Genomic DNA, 19,639 nt, shown 5'->3' with positions numbered 1-19,639 from the left:
GTCGGTTCCAGGCCTCAGTTAGCATTTTTTTTCAGGTACCATCAATGTCCTCAACCCATTAGAAGTTCCAAGAGTCATTGCAGCTGATTGTTATGTTGCACGGCCAAGTAGCATCTGCTTTTTTATTTACACAGGTTTGCTTGCACTACCTGCATACCCATATAAACTGTTTAGTGGTTGGAAATTTCTTTGTTATAATCATACACACTTACCATGTTTACTGCACTTTTACTTATGTTCTGTCTGTCTGCAAACATCTACAAGCTGCATTGCTACATACATCCTCCCAATGTACCACACTCCATATTCATTCACCTGCTCTGCTTTCCTCACTTTGCTCAGCTTCTCATGAACTGTTAGCTCTCCTGAAATCTCTCGCTCCCACCAGCAGCTCAAAAACTCCTGAACATTGAAATCTCATTCACATTTGCTTACTCTCTCCCTCCTGCTCTTACTTGCAGCTGGTGATGGATCGCCTAAACCCAGGCCACAGCCTGCTGCCAGACGAGCATCCCCTGCACACTTGCTTCACACACTTCACAGCCCTCTGTCCAGAAATAACCTCAACATCCATCTTCACCCCAACCTTATTTCCATCCATCCCACCCACAAACATATGCTCCCCCTACCCTGCGGTCTCTGGAATGCCAGATCTGTCTGCATTAAACTTACAGCAGCCCACAACCTCTTTCTCTCCAAAAGCCTCACCAACCTCACACTCACTAAGACATGGCTCAGTAGCGTTCCTACCTAAGGGCGCAGGGGGGCATGGCGCACCGGGTGCCAGACAGCCAGGGGGGTGTCGCCACGACCCCCCTACACCTGACTAAGGAGGGGAAGAGCAGCGCCAGGAGGAGGGGTGACAGCAGGGATAGCGGCGGGGAGGGGGGAAATATCCCCCCCCTCCCTCACCTGGGTTCCCCTCCTTCTGCCTCTCTTCTCCCCCCACAAATGCGGGCAGCGGGCCGGGGGCAGTGGGCAGCGAGCAGGCTGGCGTGGAGAATACTCACGTTACTTCTGCGTATCAGCCTGGAATGCTGCGTCACCATCACGTGCCTCTTCTGCGCCTCCAATCATTGGAGATGAACCCAGGTGAGGGGGGGGGGGGGTATTTCCCCCCTCCCCGCCGCTATCCCTGCTGTCACCCCTCCTTCTAGCTACACAGGGGGGGGGGAGCACTCTACTACCTAAACTGGGGGCCACTATACTAGCTACACTGGGGGCCACTATACTGGGGGCAGCTAAACTGGGGGTCACTATACTAGCTACACTGGGGGCATCATTGGGGGCCACTATATTACCTATACTGGGGGGGGGGGGGCACCATACCAGCTACAATGGAGGCAACTATACTATCTAAACTGTGGGCCACTATACTAGCTATACTGGGGCAACTATGGGGGCCACTATACTAGCTGTACTGGAGGGCAGCTGTATGGGGGCCACTATACTAGCTACACTGGGCCTGGGGGTCACTATACTAGCTATACTGGGGGGGGGGCACCATACCAACTACAATGGAGGCTACACTGGGGGCAACTATACTATCTAAACTGTGGGCCACTATACTACCTATACTGGAGGGCAGCTGTACGGGGGCCACTATACTAGCTACACTGGGGGTAGAGATGGGCCGAACGGTTCGCCGGCGAACGGTTCCCGGCGAACTTAGGTGGTTCGCGTTCGCCTCCCGCAGGCGAACATTTCCGGAAGTTCGGTTCGCCCCACAATGCACTATGAGGGTCAACTTTGACCCTCTACATCACAGTCAGCAGGCCCAGTGTAGCCAATTAGGCTACACTAGCCCCTGGAGCCCCACCCCCCCTTATATAAGGCAGGCAGCGGCGGCCATTACGGCCACTCGTGTGCCTGCATTAGTGAGAGTAGGGCGAGCTGCTGCAGACTGTCTCTCAGGGAAAGATTAGTTAGGCTTAACTTGTTCCTGGGCTGGCTGCATACCTGTTCTGTGTACCCACCACTGCATACCTGTGCTGTTAACCCACCACTGCATACCTGTGCTGTTAACCCACCACTGCATACCTGTGCTGTTAACCCACCACTGCATACCTGTGCTGTTAACCCACCATACCTGTGCTGTGAACCCACCACTGCATACCTGTGCTGTGAACCCACCACTGCATACCTGTGCTGTTAACCCACCACTGCATACCTGTGCTGTGAACCCACCACTGCATACCTGTGCTGTGAACCCACCACTGCATACCTGTGCTGTGAACCCACCACTGCATACCTGTGCTGTGAACCCACCATACCTGTGCTGTTACCCACCATACCTGTGCTGTGAACCCACCACTGCATACCTGTGCTGTGAACCCACCACTGCATACCTGTGCTGTGAACCCACCACTGCATACCTGTGCTGTTAACCCACCATACCTGTGCTGTTAACCCACCACTGCATACCTGTGCTGTGAACCCGCCACTGCATACCTGTGCTGTTCAGTGGACCCGCCACTGTATACCTGTTTAGTGAACCCGCCACTGCATACCTGTTCTGTTCAGTGGACCCGCCACTGTATACCTGTTTAGTGAACCCGCCACTGCATACCTGTTTTGTTCAGTTGACCCGCCACTGCATACCTGTGCTGTTAACCCACCATACCTGTGCTGTTAACCCACCACTGCATACCTGTGCTGTTCAGTGGACCCGCCACTGTATACCTGTTTAGTGAACCCGCCACTGCATACCTGTTCTGTTCAGTGGACCCGCCACTGTATACCTGTTTAGTGAACCCGCCACTGCATACCTGTTTTGTTCAGTGGACCCGCCACTGCATACCTGTGCTGTGAACCCACCACTGCATACCTGTGCTGTGAACCCACCACTGCATACCTGTGCTGTTAACCCACCATACCTGTGCTGTTAACCCACCACTGCATACCTGTGCTGTGAACCCACCACTGCATACCTGTGCTGTGAACCCACCACTGCATACCTGTGCTGTGAACCCACCACTGCATACCTGTGCTGTTAACCCACCATACCTGTGCTGTTATCCCACCACTGCATACCTGTGCTGTGAACCCACCACTGCATACCTGTGCTGTTAACCCACCATACCTGTGCTGTTAACCCACCACTGCATACCTGTGCTGTGAACCCGCCACTGCATACCTGTGCTGTTCAGTGGACCCGCCACTGTATACCTGTTTAGTGAACCCGCCACTGCATACCTGTTCTGTTCAGTGGACCCGCCACTGTATACCTGTTTAGTGAACCCGCCACTGCATACCTGTTTTGTTCAGTGGACCCGCCACTGCATACCTGTGCTGTTAACCCACCATACCTGTGCTGTTAACCCACCACTGCATACCTGTGCTGTTCAGTGGACCCGCCACTGTATACCTGTTTAGTGAACCCGCCACTGCATACCTGTTCTGTTCAGTGGACCCGCCACTGTATACCTGTTTAGTGAACCCGCCACTGCATACCTGTTTTGTTCAGTGGACCCGCCACTGCATACCTGTGCTGTGAACCCACCACTGCATACCTGTGCTGTTCAGTGGACCCGCCACTGTATACCTGTTTAGTGAACCCGCCACTGCATACCTGTTCTGTTCAGTGGACCCGCCACTGTATACCTGTTTAGTGAACCCGCCACTGCATACCTGTTTTGTTCAGTGGACCCGCCACTGCATACCTGTGCTGTGAACCCACCACTGCATACCTGTGCTGTGAACCCGCCACTGCATACCTGTGCTGTTCAGTGGACCCGCCACTGTATACCTGTTTAGTGAACCCGCCACTGCATACCTGTTCTGTTCAGTGGACCCGCCACTGTATACCTGTTTAGTGAACCCGCCACTGCATACCTGTTTTGTTCAGTGGACCCGCCACTGCATACCTGTGCTGTGAACCCACCACTGCATACCTGTGCTGTGAACCCGCCACTGCATACCTGTGCTGTTCAGTGGACCCGCCACTGTATACCTGTTCTGTTCAGTGAACCCGCCACTGCATACCTGTTGTGTTCAGTGAACCCACCGCATCAGTGCGCATACCTGTGCAGTTAAGTGAACCCACCTACCTACGTGAGTGCACGCAGTGGGATATACCACTCCGTGCATACCCGATATGGATAAAACAGGTAGAGGAAGAGGTAGTGGCAGAGCCAGAGGAAGGCCACCCGGCAGGTCTGCGCGAGGTTGTGTAAATGTAATTTCGTGTGGACCTGGCCCACAGTACAGTGCTCGGAAGAAGGCACGTCCCATCACCTCCCAAGATTGTCAGGACGTGGTTGAGTATTTAGCGACACAGAACACCTCATCTTGCTCAGCCACCAGCGCTACTACTAGCACCACTTCCGCTGCATTTGACACTTCGCAAGAATTATTTAGTGGTGGTGAAATCACTGATGCACAGCCATTGTTGTTACAGCCAGATGAATTTTCACCAGCTCATATGTCTGCGTTACGCGGCAACACTATGGATTTAACGTGTAAGGAGGATGAAGGACCTACACGTTTGGATTTTTCTGAGGCAAGCGAACCTGGGCAGGATGATTACGATGCTGACGATGATAGGGATCCTCTGTATGTTCCCAATAGAGGAGATGAAGAGGGGGACAGTTCAGAGGGGGAGTCAGAGAGTAGTAGGAGGAGAGAAGTTGCTGAAAGAAGCTGGGGCAGCTCTTCGTCAGAAACAGCTGGTGGCAGAGTCCGGCACCATGTATCGCCACCTATGTACAGCCAGCCGACTTGCCCTTCAGCACCAGCTGCTGAGGTCCCCATAGTGCCCACATCCCAGGGTGGCTCAGCGGTGTGGAAATTTTTTAATGTGTGTGCCTCAGATCGGAGCAAAGCCATCTGTTCGCTCTGCCAACAAAAATTGAACCGTGGAAAGGCCAACACTCACGTAGGGACAAGTGCCTTACGAAGGCACCTGGAGAAAAGGCACAAACAGCAATGGGAAGGCCACCTGAGCAAAAGCAGCAGCAGCACACAAAAGAAAAGTCACCCTCCTTCTCCTCTTCCTCCTTCAGGTGCATCATCTGCTTCTGCCGCTTTCTCCCTTGCACCTTCACAGGCACCCTCCTCCACTCCGCCTCTGCCCTTGAGCGGTTCCTGCTCCTCTGCCCACAGCAGCAGTCAGGTGTCCGTGAAGGAAATGTTTGAGCGGAAGAACCCAATTTCGGCAAGTCACCCCCTTGCCCGGCGTCTGACAGCTGGCGTGGCGGAACTGTTAGCTCGCCAGCTGTTACCATACCAGCTGGTGGACTCTGAGGCCTTCCGTAAATTTGTGGCCATCGGAACACCGCAGTGGAAGATGCCAGGCCGCACTTATTTTTCTAGAAAGGCCATACCCCAACTGCACCGTGAAGTTGAGAGGCAAGTGGTGTCATCTCTTGCGAAGAGCGTTGGGTCAAGGGTACACCTGACCACGGATGCCTGGTCTGCCAAGCACGGGCAGGGCCGCTACATTACCTACACAGCCCATTGGGTGAACCTGGTGGTGAACGATGGCAAGCAGGGCGCAGCGGACCAAATTGTGACACCTCCACGGCTTGCAGGCAGGCCTCCTGCCACCTCCTCTCCTCCTGCTACATGCTCTTCGCTGTCCTCCTCCTCCTTGGCTGAGTGGCAGTTCTCCTCTCCAGCTACACAGCCCCAGCTCTGCAGGGCCTATGCTGCATGCCAGGTACGACGGTGTCACGCCATCTTAGACATGGCTTGTCTAAAAGCGGAGAGTCACACTGGAGCAGCTCTCCTGGCTGCTCTTAAACAGGTGGATGAGTGGCTGACCCCGCACCACCTGGAGATAGGCAACGTGGTGTGCGACAACGGCAGCAATCTGCTTGCCGCTTTGCGTATGGGGAAGCTGACACACATACCCTGCATGGCACATGTCATGAATCTAGTTGTGCAAAGATTTGTGGCAAAGTACCCTGGCTTAGCGGATGTCTTGAAGCAGGCCAGGAAGTTCTGTGGGCATTTGAGGCGGTCTTACACAGCCATGGCACGATTTGCCGAAATTCAGCGGAAAAACAACATGCCGGTGAGACGCCTCATTTGCGATAGCCCCACTCGCTGGAATTCGACCCTGCTCATGTTCTCCCGCCTGCTAGAACAGAAGAAAGCCGTCACCCAGTACCTCTACAACTGGAGTAGAATAAAACAGTCTGGGAAGATGGGGATGTTCTGGCCTGACAACTGGACACTGATGAAAAATGCATGCAGGCTCATGCGGCCGTTTGAGGAGGTGACCAACCTGGTGAGCCGCAGTGAGGGCACCATCAGCGACTTAATTCCCTACGCTTACTTCTTGGAGCGTGCTGTGCGTAGAGTGGCGGATGAAGCTGTGAATGAGCGTGACCAGGAACCGTTACGGCAGGAACAGGCATGGGACCAATTTTCATCAGACCCAGCTGTTTCTTCAACACCTGCGGCAGCACAGAGGGGGGAGGAGGAGGAAGAAGAGAAGTCGTGTGCAGAAGACGAGTCAGACTCAGAGGATGATAAGCAAGGTGTTTCTTTGGGGGAGGAGGAGGAGGGGACGGCGGCAGGAGAACAACCGCAGCAGGCGTCGCAGGGGGCTTGTGCTGCTCAACCTTCCCGTGGTATTGTTCGCGGCTGGGGGGAGGAGGTTGACTTACGTGACGTCACTGAGGAAGAGCAAGAGGAGATTGAGGGTACTGGATCCGACTTTGTGCAGATGTCGTCTTTTATGCTGTCCTGCCTGTTAAGGGACCCCCGTATAAAAAACCTCAAGGGGAATGAGCTGTACTGGGTGGCCACACTACTAGACCCTCGGTACAGGCACAAAGTGGCAGACCTGTTACCAACTCAGCGGAAGGTGGAAAGGATGCAGCACATGCAGAACCAGCTGTCAACTATGCTTTACAATGCCTTTAAGGGTGATGTGACAGCACAATGCCAGCAAGGTACCACTGCCACTAATCCTCCTCCCGTGTCCACGCAGTCAAAGACAGGACGCTCCAGCGATCTCATGGTGATGTCGGACATGCGGACGTTCTTTAGTCCAACGCCTCGCCGTAGCCCTTCCGGATCCACCCTCCACCAACGCCTGGAACGGCAGGTAGCCGACTACCTGGCCTTAAGTGTGGATGTAGACACTGCTGTGAACAGCGATGAGGAACCCTTGAACTACTGGGTGCGCAGGCTTGACCTGTGGCCAGAGCTGTCCCAATTTGCCATCCAACTTCTCTCCTGCCCTGCCGCAAGCGTCCTGTCAGAAAGGACCTTCAGCGCAGCTGGAGGCATTGTCACAGAGAAGAGAAGTCGCCTAAGTCACAAAAGTGTTAAGTACCTCACCTTTATCAAAATGAATGAGGCATGGATCCCGGAGGGCTGCTGCCCGCCCCAAGACTAAGTCAGTCCCCGCACACACAGCATCTCTGCCTGCACGCCGTGTGACTGGCTGCCTGGCCTGCCCCAAGAAGACTAAGTCGCTCCCAGTCCCTCCACACAGCATGTCTGCCTGCAGGCCGCTTCACTACCTTCTCCGCCACCACCAACAGGGTCCGGGACTCCAGGCGGATTGCTGAATTTTTTAGGCTGTAATAATTTTTCGGGTGCGTGTACATGACTGCCTAATTTTTCTGGCTGCACTGCGGGCAGCTGCAACAACAAAAGAAAAGGCATGTACATGCGCCCATTCCCCTTCGTGATCATTACCTTGCCGTGGTGAAGGGGCTTGCGTATCACAATGAAGCAATGACCGGCGCCTAGATGAGTGTCTCGGGGGGCACACAAAAGATAATAAGGTCGTTGCTTCATTGTGGTCAGACCAAATTTGATCAGCTGGACAGTCACTGTTCTGTCATTCAGCTACATCAGCCAGGCCGACCATATGGGCTGTAAAGCCACCAAAACCTGCACTCTCGCCATGGTGCGCACCAGTCCAGCACGGCCGTTACTACACAAACAGCTGTTTGCGGTGCGTTACACGGTGATTTTGGTGTGTCAGTGTGAAGCAGTACCTTAATTACACTACCTGATTGATGTATACACATGCAAGATGTTTTAAAGCACTTTAGGCCTGTCATTTAGCATTCAATGTGATTTCTGCCCTTAAAACGCTGCTTTGCGTCAAATCCAGATTTTTCCCGGGGACTTTTGGCATCTATCCCACTCCCCCCATCAGGTGTTAGACCCCTTGAAACATCTTTTCCATCACTTTTGTGGCCAGCATAATTATTTTTTTTTTTTCAAAGTTCGCCTCCCCATTGAAGTCTATTGCGGTTCGCGAACTTTTACGCGAACCGAACCTTCCGCGAAAGTTCGCGAACCCGGTTCGCGAACCTAAAATCGGAGGTTCGGCCCATCTCTGACTGGGGGCAGCAACACTACCTACATTGGGGACAGCAGCTATGCTGCCTATCCTGGGGGCAACTATACTACCTTCACTGGGGGCAACTAGCTACCTATACTGGGGGCAACTGCTAGCTACCTATACTGGGGGCAGTGGCGGCACCGGGGGGGGGGGGGTGCTTTGGGTGCTGAAGCACCCCTTAAAATTCTGCAAGCACCCCCCAGCGTGAAATGACTTTCGGCATCTAATAGATGCCGTATCAGTTCACCGCAGCGGCAGAGCAGGGCTATAGTAAAATGCCCGAAGCCCTGCTCTGGAGACTTTGGGAGTGGCTGGCTGTAGAGGATCGTGGGAGCTGCGTACTGGACGGAGGCCGGAACAGGAGCTCTGCTGCAGGTGAGTAAATGTGTTTGTTTTTTTTTTATTTATATTAGCAGCCAGGGGTAGTGTTTATTAGAGTGGGGCCGAACCTCCGATTTTCGGTTCGCGAACCTTCGCGGAAAGTTCGGTTCGCCGAAAAGTTCGCAAACCGCAATAGACTTCAATGGGGATGCGAACTTTGAAAAAAAAAAATGATGCTGGCCACAAAAGTGATGGAAAAGATGTTTCAAGGGGTCTAACACCTGGACCCCCAGGTGGAGGAGTGGGATACATGCCAAAAGTCCCCGGGAAAAATCTGGATTTGATGCAAAGCAGCGTTTTAAGGGCAGAAATCACATTGAATGTTAAATGACAGGCCTAAAGTGCTTTAAAACATCTTGCATGTGTATACATCAATCAGGTAGTGTAATTAAGGTACTGCTTCACACTGACACACCAAACTCACCGTGTAACGCACCGCAAACAGCTGTTTGAGTAGTGACGGCCATGCTGGACTGGTGCGCACCATGGCGAGAGTGCAGGTTTTGGTGGCTTTACAGCCCATATGGTCGCCTGGCTGATGTAGCTGAATGACAGAACAGGTATACAGTGGCGGGTTCACTGAACAGGAATACAGTGGCGGGTTCACTGAACAGAACAGGTATGCAGTGGTGGGTTCACAGAACAGGTATGCAGTGGCAGGTTCACTGAACAGGTATACAGTGGCGGGTTCACTGAACAGTACAGGTATGCAGTGGCGGGTTCACTGAACAGGAATACAGTGGCGGGTTCACTGAACAGAACAGGTATGCAGTGGCGGGTTCACTGAACAGAACAGGTATGCAGTGGTGGGTTCACAGAACAGGATTGCAGTGGTGGGTTCACAGAACAGTATTGCAGTGGTGGGTTCACAGAACAGGTATGCAGTGGTGGGTTCACAGAACAGGTATGCAGTGGCGGGTTCACTGAACAGGTATGCAGTGGCGGGTTCACTGAACAGGTATGCAGTGGCGGGTTCACTGAACAGGTATGCAGTGGCGGGTTCACTGAACAGGTATGCAGTGGCAGGTTCACTGAACAGGTATGCAGTGGCGGGTTCACTGAACAGGTATGCAGGTATCCAGTGGGCTCACTGAACAGAACAGGTATGGTGGGCTCACTGAACAGAACAGGTATGGTGGGCTCACTGAACAGAACAGGTATGCAGCCAGGAACAAGCAAATCCTAACTAATCTTTCCCTATGAGAGACAGTCTGCAGCAGCTCGCCCTACTCTCACTAACGCAGGCACACGAGTGAGCGTAATGGCCGCCGCTGTCTGCCTTTTATTAGGGGGGGAGTGGCTCCAGGGGCTAGTGTAGCCTAATTGGCTACACTGGGCCTGCTGACTGTGATGTAGAGGGTCAAAGTTGACCCTCATGGTGCATTATGGGGTGAACCGAACTTCCGCAAAAGTTCGCCTGCGGAACGCGAACCACTGAAGTTCGCATGGAACCGTTCGCAGGCGAACCGTTCGGCCCAACTCTAGCGTTTATGTTCTGGCCAGGTCTGCTACACGATTGAAGTGTTTTCTGGACAGGTCTGCCACACGATTGCATGTATTTTTTGGTCAAATCTGCTACATGATTGCATGTATTTTCTGGTCAAATCTGCCGACATGATTGCATGTATTTTCTGGGCAAATCTGCCGACATGATTGCATGTATTTTCTGGGCAAATCTGCCGACATGATTGCATGTATTTTCTGGGCAAATCTGCCGACATGATTGCATGTATTTTCTGGGCAAATCTGCCGACATGATTGCATGTATTTTCTGGGCAAATCTGCTACATGATTGCATGTATTTTCTGGGCAAATCTGCCGACATGATTGAACGTATGGTCTGGGCAAATCTGCAGACATGATTGCATGTATTCTCTGGGCAAATCTACACACATTATGTGTATTTTCCTGAGAAAACCTGCACAATTATGTGAATTTTCTGGGGGAAGGGTCACCAAAACTTGGGTCCACTGTCTTTGCGTTGCACTTTTAAAGGGAACCCGAGGTGAGAATAATATTGAGGCTGCCATATTTATCTCCTTTTAAGCAATACCAGTTGCCTGGCTGCTGTGCTGGTCCTCTGCCTCTAATTCTTTCAACCACAGACGCTGAACAAGCATGCTTGTTTCTGGTTTGATTCAGTTCACTACTGCAGCCAAATAGATCAGCAGGGCAACTAGTATTGTTTAAAAGGAAATAAATATGTCAGCCTCCATATCACTCTCACTCGGGTTCATGTCAAATTAGTTAGCTCCGCCCTCATCCGGCCATGGCCACGCCCATTTTTTGCCGCTTCGCGCGCCGCATGTTATAGCGCCACCCATTTTTTGCCCCTTCACTTTTTTTTTTGGGGGGGGGGGGGTGTCTTATAATACCCAGCACCGGGTGTCAAATGCCCTAGGTACGCCACTGACATGGCTTACCCCCTTTGACTCTGTAGCAGAGGCACATAAAGTGGAAATGCCTGCTCTCCTCTCCTAATTCTTCATGTTGAAGCTTATATTCCTGCTGGGATTGTAGGAGTGGGCATAAAGTGCAGGGTAACACCCAGAGCAGACACAGGCAATTCAATGCTGCAGCAAGCTGTGCTGCTTCCGTTAGAGCAGAATCCGGCTTCCTGCTGTTGCCTGGCAACACACAGCCAGCCTCCTCCGTCCCCTGTGCCTTGCTGCTTTTACGAGCCAGCAGCTAGGATACCAGGGCCAGATTACATGCTGATGGGGCCCCTTAGACTCTGCTGGGGCCCCAATCAGGTGATTGGAATGATTTGTGGGATAATCTGACCCTGCCTACCTCTCCCTTTAGATTGTATGCCTTTCAGGCAGAGTCCTCCTCCTTTTGTGTCCTACCTGATCTTGCTCCTCCATTACTGTGCATCCATGATATGCATTTGAGTGAACTCTGCTTGCCTAATCCCCATGCTCCCATCCAGTGACTGACTAAGCATTACCTTGTACTCATATGGCTTGATGAGTCATATCACGGCAGTTTTTGCACGCATTTTCGCGTTTGCGAGTGATCACGAATTATTGTGCACAATTGCGAATTATATTTAATGTGAAAATCACCAAGTTTTACGCGAAAATTCGCAATTGCACCTGATAATTCGTGATCGCGTACATACGTGAAAATGCATGCAAAAATGGCCTTGATGTGACTTATCACGATTTAGTGAATCAAGCCAATACTGTGTTGCATGACCTTGTTTTTCTTGTTTTCCTGTGTTGTCGTATTGCTGTATGTCACCCCTAAATATTGTCTGTAACCGAAACTAATGTCCAGCACTGCATAATATTTTGGCGCTTTTATAAATACAATAAATAAATATTTGCAGGTTAGGATAACTGTTTTACCAATTGTGGCCACTAGATGCCAATATTGCACAACCCACCACCCCAAGTTACCTGCATTACCACCTGTGGCCACCAGGGGGTGAATGGCGTATCTTCCGAATTAGAGACTATCAGAGGATACTAAGTCCTTCATGGCTAGAGGTGGCACTATGGAGCACGTTACCTGGTCCAGGTTCCCCCATTTGGGAGGCCGTATCTCTGGAGCCCTTAGCCCCATAGACCCTAAATTTCAGGTGTGTGTAGCAGAGGATCATGGCTACATGTGGGCATAATTGGGGTCAAGCTAGCCCTCCAAAAACCAGAGATACTACACCCTAAAAAAGGAAGTTTTGTTTGGGAGCGTTTTCTGTTAGGAACATCCCAGGCTGTTGACATTTGATATGTATGTTGACGGCATATTGACCTTTTTACATATCTCAGAGGCCCTTTACTCGAGTGGCCCCAAATTTTAGGTGTGGTTATTTAAGTTTAGGGGCTACACGTGGGTACAGGTGCGGTCACACTAGCCCCCCCCAAAATTGGAGTTACCAGACCCAAAAAATTGAAAGAAAATTGTTCAACTTTGAAATCGTCCAAGTTTGAGCATTCATGGCTTTTGAAACCCAGGGCTCAGAGTTTAGCTTCAGTGCTGCTCGGATACCCCTTTTTCAAAATCCGGATTGACCCAGATACCCAGATATCCGGAACCAGATCGTATATCCGGATTTAACCATTTTGGTATCAGACCCGGATTGGATATCCGACCCCAGTATCCAGGATATATGGGCAAATCCGGATGTCTGGATAGAAAACCCGGAAGTGGCCTTTAACCGCATAATGCCCACCTTTAGCCAATAGGCAGACGCAATGCCTGGGTCCAAATGACCGCCGGACCTTTGCGGGGGGCGTGGTTATGCGGCGATCGCAACACATGATCAGCCGCCGGCACAATAACTCGCCGGCCGTTCGGGAGCGGCGGCGGGTTATTAACTCCTGGATCGCCGCATACAAAGCGTTAAATACGCTTTGTAATGTATACAAAGTGTATTATACAGGCTGCCTCCTGCCCTGGTTATCCCGGTTATCGAGGGACCACCAGGGCAGGCTGCAGCCGGAGCAGTGCTTTTCAGCACTGCTAGATTTGGGCGCCGCCATAGACTGTAATGGGAATCAGTCTATAGCGGCGCATAGTGAGTAACATCGGCTTCGTCAGAAGACGGAGCCGAAGTTGCTTAAAAAACACAATAATTCAGCTTCCAGCAATCGCTGGAAGCTGAATTATTTCATTCCCCCACTATCCATGGCAGCCTGGAGGGGGAATAGTAATTAAAATGGCCGGACTTGTGCAGCAGCAGGATCAGCCATATACCGCTGTATCCTGCGCCCAAGTCTACCAGCGCCAATTTCAAATGTACTCGCTGCAGCCTCATAGTATGCGCCCAAGCACACTGATCCTGCCCCCCCCCCTGCCCTCTGATCACCCACAGCACCCATCAGACCTCCCAGACCCCTGTTTGCACACAATCACCCCCCTAATCACCCGTCAATCACTCCCTGTCACTATCTGTCAGCGCTATTTTTCAGATCAGGGCCTAAACTGCCCCATGGGGTCTCCTGATCATCCCTCCCCCCCCACTCTCTCAGATCCTCCCCAGACAACCCCCCCCCCTGGTACTGTATACAGCTATCCTTCCCTGTACTCACCCACTGATTACCTGTCAATCGCCCATCCCTGTCACCACCGGTTACTGCCGCCCATCAGATCAGACCCTAACCTGCCTCTTGCGGGCATCTGATCACCCACCCACACCATCAGATCGCCCACAGACCCACCCTCTGATCACCTCCAAAGTGTATTGTTTCCATCTGTTCTCCCTTCTAATCGGCCATCAATCACCCCCTGTCACCACCTGTCACTGCTACCCATCAGATCAGACCCCTATCTGCCCCTTGGGCACCCAATAACCTGCCCACACCCTCAGAACGCCCTCAGTCCCCAGCCCTGATCACCTTGCCAGTGCATAGCTTGCATCTATTCCCCCCTCTAATCACACCTTGAGACACCCATCAATCACCTCCTGTCACCCCCTAGCACACCTACCCATTAGATCGGGCCCTAATTTGCCCCGTGTGGGCTCCTGATCACTCGGCCAGACCCTCAGATCCCCCTCAGACCCCCTTCCGATCACCTCCTTAGTGCATTGATTGCATCTATTGTCCCCTCTAATCACCCCCTGAGACACCCATCAATCGCCTCCTGTCCTGTCGCCCCCCCCCCCCCCTCCTAGCACTCCTACCCATCAGATCAGGCCCTAATCTGCCTCCTGCGGGCTTCTGATCACCCGGCCAAACCCTCACCCGCCCCACCACAGTGACAGAATTTTTTTTTCTGGTCACTGCTGGACTCTACGACTTAATTGTGGCTGAGACCAACCGTTATGCCACACAATACACAACCGCCAATCCACGAAGCTACCACGCCTAGCCTTTTCGGTGGAAACCACTCCAAGTTTCCGAACGTAACATTTTTGGGGGCCTTCTCCTTAACATGGGTCTAGTCAAAAAGAATGTATTGCGGTCTTATTGGTCTATGCACCCAATACATCACATGCCCATGTTCTCTGCTGCCATGTCCAGGTCACGATTTGAGAACATCCTGCACTTCCTGCACTTCAGTGCCAATACAATCTGTCATCTAAGAGGTCACCCTGCTTTTGACAGTTCCACAAAATTCGGCCCCTCATAGACCATCCGTCATCAAAATTTCCAGATGCTTATACCCCTGAACAGTCATTTTGAGGCATTTGGTTTCCAGACTACTCCTCACGGTTTTGGGCCCCTAAAACGCCAGGGCAGTATAGAAACCCCGCCAAGTAAAACCATTTTAGAAAGAAGACGCCCCAAGGTATTCCGTTAGGAGTATGGTGAGTTCATAGAAGATTTTATTTTTTGTCACAAGTTAATGGAAAATGACACTTTGTGAAAAAAAAATATCAATTTCCGCTAACTTGTGACACAAAAAATTAAATCTTCTAAAAAGATTTATAAAAAGGAGGTGAACCACTTTGGAGCGCAGGAGGATCCGCCCATAGTCCGCCATCCAATGCGGAGAGGGGAGAGACTAAAAGGAAGTAAACCACCTTGGAGCGCAGGAAGAGTAAGTATATGGAAAGCGCTAAGGAACATTTAGCAACACATGCTCCAGCTAACAATAGAAGCTGGAGCGGTGGAACAAAGGATATTCGCAGTGATGGGCAAATTCACTATTATTCAAGCATCCATATATCACCACCCTGTTATGAACAAGAATACCTTTATATAATAACTATACAATTACAAATACAATACCCATATACAGCAAAATGCAATATGAGATATATAACAGAAATTGTAATCCATGCATTGCGTGACATTAGGAACAGGAGTCCAAAAATCCAGATAGAGCAAAGTCCATCCATTAAAGGGAAATAGTTCGTATAGTGGAGGTAGATAGGAAGTTATAGTCCACCGACAAAGGTTAACAAAATAGGTCGGATGCGACGTAATAAGCGGACGCAGGAAAAACGGAAGTCCATGAAGAAACCATAACAGAACATAGTATCCAGTCCATTGAAAGTCCATCACATGATACAGCACTCATAATTTGAATGATATACAGGTCAATAGGATAATCTGCAATAAATAAAAAAAAACACATTAATAATAATTACAAAAAACCTGAAAAATCTATTTCCTCATTGAGACCCTGAGGCGATTTGAATACCAGGAAATATATCCACCTAGCTTCCCTCTGTAGGAGCCTAGACACAATATCTCCACCCCTAATAGTAGTCAATTCGTTCCAAACCTATTACCTGCAAACCTGCATATGAACTAGAATGATACTGTAAAAAAATGTGCAGCCACTGAAGTCAGTGTTTTTCCCTCATCATAATCCTGCTGGGCCAACCTGATTTTTGAAAATTAAAATTAAGTTGGCAAGGTGTATACAGGCAATATACAATACTGTAAGGATCCACGGCTGTGTTCGTGGTCCACAGCCGTATAAACCTACACAGTAGTGATAATACCAACACCCTTCACAGAAGGTAATAAATTGCTGGGGAGATACAAGGCGTGCTAAACTTATATACAGTGATAGTGCAATTCGACTAGTTCGACAGAGCTCTGTTTTGGGCTACTATTGCTGTGGGTGTATGTGGTGGGGGGCCGTTTATTATTTTTTTATACCTTATGTGCACTTTTTCATGACAAAGCTCCGCTCATGGAGTGAAACTAGCACTAGTCGAATTGCACTATCACTGTATATAAGTTTAGCACGCCTTGTCTCTCCCCAGCAATTTATTACCTTCTGTGAAGGGTGTTGGTATTATCACTACTGTGTAGGTTTATACGGCTGTGGACCACGAACACAACCGTGGATCCTTACAGTACAGTATTATATATTGCCTGTATACACCTTGCCAACTTAATTTTAATTTTCATTGTGTGCCCTACCTGAATGGGAATAGCTACACCCTGCACCGGATTTCACACACCTGCCAGTGTGAACCAGGTAGCAGGGGGGATCAGCAAAGACCTCCCAAAGACGGAGCACACAAGCATACTGACTATTGATTGGCAGATTTTGGAGTGTGGTGACCTACTACTGACCATACCCAGTCTATTGCTATCTGACCTCTCATATGTTAGTATTACCTGTTATTTTCTAACATTACTCACTCACCTATAGTCGTGCAACAACGACAGGTGGTTGAGAGTGACTGGACTTTTGTCACTTTTTAGTACATTAAAGGTCAAGTCCAATTGGACACTAGTTTGTCCATGTAATTTACCTGTACTGCACTCGGTTTAGTGTTTTTTTTTTCCAACCTGATTTTTGAAAGATGTTGTTGTATACGTATTTTAAGGGTGTTCTTAGCATCAGGATGTGGTGAGTCTACGATCTAGGATGTTTAGAAACCCCTCAAAATATATGCCAAGCTTTGGGAATTATCCACCTATAAAAATCTCTTTTGAGGTTATGTTGAAAGCCATTTCTGGGATGAACACTCAAAATAACCTTTTTAATAATCTTACGGTTTAAAGAACGGAAAGCTATTGATAGTTTGAAAAGTAACATGGACCTGATTATCAAGGAGGCGGATAAGGGTGGGAACATTGTTATTTGGCCAAGGGACATGTATTTACAGGAAGCATATCGACAACTGAATAACTCCAATAACTGTGGTTCTACCTGGTGATCCTACAGAATATTATCATGAACAATTAGAGACTTTGCTAAGTGATGCTAAATCCAGAGGCATCATTACATCTGAGTATGAATATCTTTTACCTAAATCACCAGTTGTACCGACTTTTTACATGCTCCCTAAGATACACAAGACGGTCAGTAACCCACCTGGTAGACCAATTGTTGCTGCTATTAATAGCTTGACATCCTTTGCTTGTTCTTTTTTAGATTTTTTTCTTCAACGCCATGCCATAGCCCTTGATTCATACTTACGTGATAGCTTGGACTTACTTAGGATCATCGAGGACATCAGGGTTCCCCCTGGATCATTCCTTGTCACGTGCGACGTTGAATCCTTGTATACTAATATCTCTCATCGGTGGGCATTGTATACTACTCGCTACTTCCTGGATATGGAGGATCATTCACAATCTGACTTACATTCTTTTCTGTTGCAGTTGTTACAATTCGTACTGGGCAATAATTACTTCATCTTTAATGGAAGATTCTATAAACAGGTATGCGGCGTGGCCATGGGTGCCAAATATGCACCGGCCATCGCTAATTTATTTTTGGGGTTCTGGGAAAGAGAAGTTGTTTTTGGAGACCAGTTCCTCCAATACCAGCCTTTTATAATGGGTTGGTATAGGTATATTGACGACCTGTTGATTATCTGGAATGGCCCGAGGGAATTATGTGACACATTTATTTTACAACTTAATCAAAATGATATGAATATTTTTGTTACTGCAGAGATGTCACAACATCAAGTTGATTTCCTAGATGTGACGATCAAGGTACAAGAAGACGGCTCTTTAACTTCAGATCTTTACCGTAAGCCCACGGCTGTTAATAGTCTCTTACACTATCAAAGTTCTCATAATAAATCTTTGAAAAACAATATACCTGTGAGCCAATTTCTTAGATTACGCAGATTGTGTTCTAACAATTTGGATTTCCTTAGACAAGCCAATGAATTACAACAGAGATTTCTGGACCGTGGATAGCCAGGAAGATTGTTAAAAAGGCATTCTACATGGCACAACACAGAAATCTGACTGAATTGATCAACAGCAGACCTATACCCTCGACCAATTTGGTGAGACTTTGCTCTACTTATAATAATAATAATTGGTCTGAAATCTATAGGGCCTTACAAGGCGCGTGGCCAATATTACAATCTGACCCTGACATTATGTGTTGTATCTCTTCTCACCCTTCTATCACAGCAAAAAGGAGTCCCACATTGAAGGACAGACTTTGCTCAAGCCACCTTAGATCCACAGGTGGTAAATCACAAGCAGAGAGCCTAAGGGGAAGCTATCCCTGTGGTAACTGCAATATTTGTCCTATGATGCGGAGGCAGGTTCATATTTTGGATTCTTCTAACACCAAGGAGTTTGTATTAAGACAATACATTAATTGCAAAACTAGGGGGGTAGTGTACGCTTTGAGATGCACTTGTCCAAAAATCTATGTTGGCCAGACTAAGAACGCCCTTAAAATATGTATAGAACAACATCTTTCAAAAATCAGGTTGGTCCAACGGGATTATGATGAGGGAAAAACACTGACTTCAGTGGCTGCACATTTTTTTTACAGTATCTTTCTAGTTCATATGCAGGTTTGCAGGTAATAGGTTTGGAACGAATTGACTCCACTATTAGGGGTGGAGATATTGTGTCTAGGCTCCTACAGAGGGAAGCTAGGTGGATATATTTCCTGGGATCCAAATCCCCTCAGGGTCTCAATGAGGAAATAGATTTTTCAGGTTTTTTGTAATTATTATTAATGTGTTTTTTTTTTTTATTGCAGATTATCCTATTGACCTGTATATCATTCACATTATGAGTGCTGTATCATGTGATGGACTTTCAATGGACTGGATACTATGTTCTGTTATGGTTTCTTCATGGACTTCCGTTTTTCCTGCGTCCGCTTATTACGTCGCATCCGACCTATTTTGTTAACCTTTGTCGGTGGACTATAACTTCCTATCTACCTCCACTATATGAACTATTTCCCTTTAATGGATGGACTTTGCTCTATCTGGATTTTTGGACTCCTGTTCCTAATGTCACACAATGCATGGATTACAATTTGTTATATCTATATCTATATCTATATCTATATCTATCTATCTATCTATCTATCTATCTATCTATCTATCTATCTATCTATCTATCTATATATATATATATATATATATATATATATATATATATATATCTATCATATTGCATTTTGCTGTATAAGTGATATATGGATGCTTGAATAATAGTGAAATTTCCCATCACCGCGAATATCCTTTGTTCCACTGCTCCAGCTTCTATTGTTAGCTGGAGCGTGTGTTGCTAAATGTTCCTTAGCGCTTTCCAT

The 19,639-nt window shown here is 48.8% G+C and overlaps 1 protein-coding gene across 4 annotated transcripts in view; it reads left to right on the top strand.

Moving 5' to 3' along the window:
• LOC137541109 (tubulin-specific chaperone D-like) overlaps nucleotides 1-19,639 on the top strand; it is a 1,052,576-nt gene that overhangs the window by 953,933 nt on the left and 79,004 nt on the right. For 2 of the 4 annotated variants that reach the window (XM_068262255.1, XM_068262254.1), the window contains 3 exons: nucleotides 18,016-18,094; nucleotides 18,225-18,359; nucleotides 19,076-19,261. The exons of the other annotated variants lie outside the window; for them this stretch is intronic. In XM_068262255.1, the coding sequence (XP_068118356.1) occupies nucleotides 18,016-18,094; nucleotides 18,225-18,283 (138 nt within the window). In that variant the 3' untranslated portion in view covers nucleotides 18,284-18,359; nucleotides 19,076-19,261. Of the gene's footprint in view, nucleotides 1-18,015; nucleotides 18,095-18,224; nucleotides 18,360-19,075; nucleotides 19,262-19,639 lie in introns of those variants that run through there. 4 annotated transcript variants of the gene reach the window in all.

Source organism: Hyperolius riggenbachi, chromosome 12 (genome assembly GCF_040937935.1).
Source record: "Hyperolius riggenbachi isolate aHypRig1 chromosome 12, aHypRig1.pri, whole genome shotgun sequence".
NCBI lineage: Eukaryota > Metazoa > Chordata > Amphibia > Anura > Hyperoliidae > Hyperolius > Hyperolius riggenbachi.
This window is presented reverse-complemented; position numbering and strand designations above follow the sequence as displayed.